General features: G+C 44.3%; 2 protein-coding genes across 8 annotated transcripts in view; one reads left to right on the top strand and one right to left on the bottom strand.

Annotated features, from left to right (window-relative positions):
• card14 (caspase recruitment domain family, member 14) overlaps nucleotides 1-5,745 on the bottom strand; it is a 98,702-nt gene that overhangs the window by 19,031 nt on the left and 73,926 nt on the right. The window lies entirely within an intron of this gene.
• Nucleotides 1-5,745, top strand: part of anapc11 (APC11 anaphase promoting complex subunit 11 homolog (yeast)) — a 48,630-nt gene that overhangs the window by 31,930 nt on the left and 10,955 nt on the right. The window contains exon 4 of the mRNA XM_043714818.1: nucleotides 2,641-2,678. Within this exon, the coding sequence (XP_043570753.1) occupies nucleotides 2,641-2,678 (38 nt within the window). The remainder of the gene's footprint in view (nucleotides 1-2,640; nucleotides 2,679-5,745) is intronic.

Below are 5,745 nucleotides of genomic sequence, written 5' to 3'. Positions count from 1 at the left end.
AGGAAGGGTTTGGAGGGATATGGGCCGGATGCTGGCTGGTGGGACTAGATTGGGTTGGGATACCTAGTCGGCATGGACGGGTTGGAGCAAAGGGTCTGTTTCCATGCTTTACATCTCTATGACTCTATGACCTACTGTGCTTTTCCACCACAACTCTAATCTTGACTCTAATATCCTGCATCTGCAGTACCCACTTCTGCCTACCCTCTATAACTTTTCACCTTCTTGCTTATCAAGAATATATCTACCTCTGTGTCAAACACATTCAAAGAATTTGCTTCTATAGCATTTTGAAGGAGAAAATAGTGATAGGCTCGCAATCCTCTGCACGTAAAAGATTTACTTTATCTCTGTCTTAAATCAGCAACCTCTTATTTTTAAATAGTAATGCTTAGTTCTAGATTTTCCCACAAAGAAAACACTCTTTCCACAATCACTATCAACAACTCTCAGGATATTACATGTTTCAATCATGTTGTCTCTTCTAAACTACAGTAGGAACATATCTACCCAGTCCAATCTTCCCTCATAAGACAGCTCATCCATTCCAGGTATCAGTAATTGCTCCTCTAATTTGCATGTGATGCGTGGCTTCTGCTTCTGGACGCCCTGCTGCTGTCACACCTCAGAAGTCCAAGAAAAATTACGAGGAACATTGAACTGTTTCCGCTGCACTTGTATACTTTTCTAAATATGAAGATCAATGTTGTACACAGTACTCCAGATGTGGTTTCACCAGTGCTCTGTATGAATGAAACGTAACCTTCCATTTTGGTATTCAATTCTCCAAAGAACAAGCAACATTCTTCTACCAGCTTTCCTATTTACTTGTATCCGCGCAATATATTATTGCGAATCATGCACCCAGCTTTCTCTGCACCTAAGCTCAGCAATCTTTCAACATTTACAGAATGTGTTTCTTCTCCATTCTTCCTGCCAAAGTAGACAATTGTTACATTTTCCCACATTATTCTCCATTTGCCACTTCATTTCCCTTTCACTTGACTTGTCTATATCTCTACCTCATGTCAGCATCACAAATTACCTTCCTACCTATCCATGTATCACCAGCAAATTGAGCCACATTATCTTTGATACCTTTATCCAAGCCATTGATATCGATTGTAATAAGTTGAGATCTCAGCATTGACTCTTGTGGCATACCACTGTGGCATCCCCTGCAATTCTAACAACTTGCTTCATACCACTTCCCTGTGAATTCCTGATTTAGAGTTATTTCTGGGTGCTTACTTCTATCTTCCATCACAATGAGCAGAAAACTACTCATTTATGCCTGCTCTCTCTTGTTAGCTAGCCAATATTTTATCCATATCATATGCTACTTGGAACACCATGAGCTTTTACTTTTTGTAATGGCCTTTGACATGGCACCTTGCCAAATGCCTTTTAGAAATTTAAGTCAAAGAGTGTGGTGCTGGAAAAGCACAGCCAGTCATGGAGCATCTGAGGTGCAGGTGAATCGACATTTTGAGCATAAGCCCTTCATCAAGAATGAGGCTTGTGACCCAAGGGCGCTGAGAGATAAATGGGAGGGCATGGGGCTGGGGAGGGGAAATGCAATAGGTAGATGAAGATGGGAGTGAAGGTGATAGACCGGAGAGGAGGGTGGAGTGGATAGGTGGGAAGGAAGATGGACAGGTAAGACAGGTCAAGAGGGCGGTGCTGGCAGGTTGGATCTGGGATAAGGTGGAGGGAGGAGAAAAGAGGAAACTGATGAAATCCACATTGATCCCTTGTGGTTGGAGGGTCCCAAGGTGGAAGATGAGGCATTCTTCCTCCAGGCATCGGGCGGTTAGGTTTTGGTGGTGGAGGAGGCCCAGAACCTGCATGTCATTGGCAGAGTGGCAGGAGGAGTTAAAGTGTTCGGCAACAGAGAAGTGGGGTTGCTTGCTGCGTGTGTCCCAGAAATGTTCTCTGAAACGCTCCGCAAGTTGGTTTCCTGACTCCCCAATGTAGAGGAGACCACATCGGGAGCAGCGGACATAGTAGATGATGTGTGTGGAAGTACAGGTAAATCTCTGTTGGATACGGAAGGATCCTTTGGTGTCTTGCATGGAGGTAAGGGAGAGGTGCAGGTTTTGAATTTATTGCAGTGGCAGGGGAAGGTGCCGGGAATGGAGGATGGGTTGGTGTGGGGGAGCGTGGAACTAACAAGGGAGTCGTGGAGGGAATGATCTCACCGGAACGCAGATAGGGGTGGAGAGGGAAATATGTCCCTGCGATGGAGTCTGTTTGTAGGTGGCGGAAATGGCGGAGGATGATGCGATGTATCTGGAGGTTGGTAGGCTGGAAGGTGAGGACTGTGGGGTTCTGTCCTTGTTGCGATAGGAGGGGTGAGGTTCAAGGGTGGAGGTGCGGTAAGTGGAGGATCCTCGATTCTCCTGCTCCTCAGATGTTCCCTGACCGGCTGTGCTTTTCCAGCACCACACTCTTTGACTCTGATCTCCAGCAACTGCAGTCCTCACTTTCCCCTATCTTGGAGGACTGGTGCAGAGATGATGGGCCAAATGGGCTCTTTCAGTACAATAGGGCTTTTTTATTATATTATTAGCTCGCTCACTCTCGTATTTCATCTTCTTTGCCCCTTATTGCTTTTTCATTATCCTCTTCTTTTTAAAGGCTTCCTTCAACTTCAACGCCAGAGTATCTGGAATAAGGTAGGTGATCTTGCAGCATGGATAGGTATCTGGGACTTCGATATTGTGCCCATTTCGGAGACATGGATAGCGCAGGGTCAGGAATGGATGTTGCAGGTTCCAGGGTTTAGACCTTTCATTAAGATCAGGGAAGGCAGTAAAAGAGGGGGGGTTGTTAGTCATGGACAGTTAAACAGTGGCTGAAAGAACTTTTGACAAGGATTTGTCTACTGTGGTGGTATGGGCTGAGGTTAGAAACAGGAAAGAAGAGGTCACACGCTGGGAGTTTTTATAGACATCTGCAAAGCTCCAGGGATGTGGAAGAGAGAATTGGCAAAACGATTCCAGGCAGGAGTGCAAGAAACAGGGTGGTCAATATGGGGTACTTTAACTTCCCCAACATTGACTGGAAATGCGATAACTCTATATGTCGGATGGATCAATTTTTGTCCAATGTGTGCAAGAGGCTTTCCTGACACAGTATGTTGCAGAGCTAACAAGAGGTCAGGCTACATTGGATCTAGTACTTGGTAATGAAACAGGCTAGGTGTTTGATTTAGTGGTAGGTGAGCACTTTGGAGAGAGTGACCATAATTCAATTACATCTAGGTTAGCAATGGAAAGGGATAGAGATGGGGGAAGGGTAATTATAATGCAATTAGTCAAGACTTAGGAGGAATAGAATGGGATAGCAAAACACAGGGGATGGGGACAATCGAAACGTGGAACTAGTTTAAGGAACAGATATTGCGTGTCCATGATAGGTATGACTCTGTTAGGCAGGGAGGAACTGATAAGGTAAGGGAACTGTGGTTTACTAAAGAAATTGTACCTGTTATTAAGCGGAAGAGGGAGGCTTATGTGACGTTGAGATGAAATGGTTCAGATGAGGCGATGGAGAGTTACAGATTAGCTATGAAGGATTTAAAGAGAACGTTAAGAAGAGCAAGGTGGGGACATGAGCAATATTTAGCAGCTAGAATAAAGGATAACTAAAGCTTTCTATAGGTATGTGATGAATAAAAGGATGACAAGGGTAGGAATAGGGCCAGGCAAAGACAGAAGTGGGAAGTTGTGTATGATCCCTGTGAAGATCGGAGAGGTGCTAAATGAATATTTCTGATCTGTTTTCACTCAGGAAAAGGAGAATATTGTAGAGGAGAAGACTGAGATACGGGCCACTAGGCTTAAAAGGATTGAGGTTAGTAAGGAGGAGATGTTATCAATTCTAGAATGTGTGAAAGTGGATAAGTCCCCTGTGCTGGATGGGATTTATCCAAGGATTCTCTGGGAAGCTAGGGAGGAGATGGTGGAGCCTTTAGCTTTGATCTTTGAGTCATCATTGTCTACAGGATTAGTACCAGAGGACTGGAGGATTGCAAATGACCCAGGTACTTATAGACCAGTGAGCCTTTTGTCTGTTGTAGGAAAAGTTTTGGAAAGGATTATCAGAGATAGGATTTATAATCATCTTGCAAGCAACAATTTGATTAGAGATAGTCAATATGGTTTCGTCAAGGACAGGCTGTGTCTCACAAACCTCACTGAGCTTTTTGAGAAGGTGACCAAGCATGTGGATGAGGGTAGGGCAGTTGACATGGTGTACATGGACTTCAGTAAAGCCTTTGATAAGGTCCCACATGGTAGGCTATTGGAGAAAATGCAGAGGCATGGGATTGAGGGGATATGGCAGTTTGGATTAGAAACTGGTTTTCTGTAAGAAGGCAGCAAGTGGTGGTTGATGGAAAATATTCAGCCTGGAGTCTGGTTACTAGTGGTGTGCCACAAGAATCTGTTTTGGGACTACTGCTGTTTGTCATTTTTATAAATGACTTGGATGCAGGCATAGGTGGATGGGTTAGTAAGTTTGACATGACACTAAAGTTGGTGGAGTGGTGCACAGTGTGGAAGAATGTTGCAGATTGCAAGAGGACTTGGATAAACTGCAGAATTGGGCTGAGAGGTGACAAATGGAGTTCAATGCAAATAAATGTGAAGTGATTCACTTTAGGAAGAATAACAGGAAAGCAGAATACTGGGTCAATTGAAAGATTCTTGTTAGTGTGGATGTGCAGAGGGATCCTGGTGTCCATGTACATAGATCCCTGAAAGTTGCCACCCAGGTTGATAGTGCTGTTAAGAAGGCATACAGTGTGTTAGTTTTTATTGGTAGAGAGATTGAGTTCCTGAGCCGTGATGTCATGCTGCAACTATACAAAACGCTAGTGCAGCATCACTTGGAATATTGTGTACAGCTCTGGTCACCCCAATACAGGAAGGATGTGGAAATATTGGAAAAGGTGCAGAGGAGATTTACCAGGATGTTGCCTGGTCTGGAGCAAAGGTCTTATGAGGAAAGGCTGAGGTACTTGGGTCTGTTCTCATTGGAGAGAAGAAGGCTAAGAGGGGATTTAATAGAGACATACAAGATAATCAGAGGATTAGATAGGATTACACAGTGAGAGTGTTCTTTCCCTTGGAATGATGATGTCAGTTTCTTCATTGGAGAGAAGAAGGCTAAGAGGGGATTTAATAGAGACATACAAGATGATCAGAGGATTAGATAGGATGGACAGTGAGAGTGTTCTTTCCCTTGGAATGATGATGTCAGTTTCTATGAGCAGGCATAGCTGCAAATTGAGGGGTGATAGATTTAAGACAGATGTCAGAGGCAGGTTCTTTACTCAGAGCATGGTAAGGGCATACCCTGCCTGCCAAGGTAGTTAACTCAGCCATATTAGGGAGATTTAAACAGTCATTGGATAAGCAAATGGATGATGATGGGATGGGCTTAGATTAGTTAACAGGTTGGCGCAGCATCGAGGGCTGAAGGGCCTGGTCTGTGCTATATTGTTCTATAATCAATATTCCCAATTCCCTGGTTTCCTACCAATCATCACCACACTGTATGCTTTTTCTTTGTTTTCATGCTGTCCATGAATTCCCTTGTCAGTCATGGTTGCCTCATCCTCCCCTTAGAGGACAAAGTGAGGTCTGCAGATGCTGGAGATCAGAGCTGAAAATGTGTTGCTGGAAAAGCGCAGCAGGTCAGGCAGCATCCAAGGAACAGGAGAATCGACGTTTTGGG

This window comes from Chiloscyllium plagiosum, chromosome 24 (assembly GCF_004010195.1).
Source record: "Chiloscyllium plagiosum isolate BGI_BamShark_2017 chromosome 24, ASM401019v2, whole genome shotgun sequence".
In the NCBI taxonomy this organism is placed as follows: Eukaryota; Metazoa; Chordata; class Chondrichthyes; order Orectolobiformes; family Hemiscylliidae; genus Chiloscyllium; species Chiloscyllium plagiosum.
Note: the sequence above shows the minus strand (reverse complement) of the source record. Positions and strands in the feature narration are given on the sequence as shown.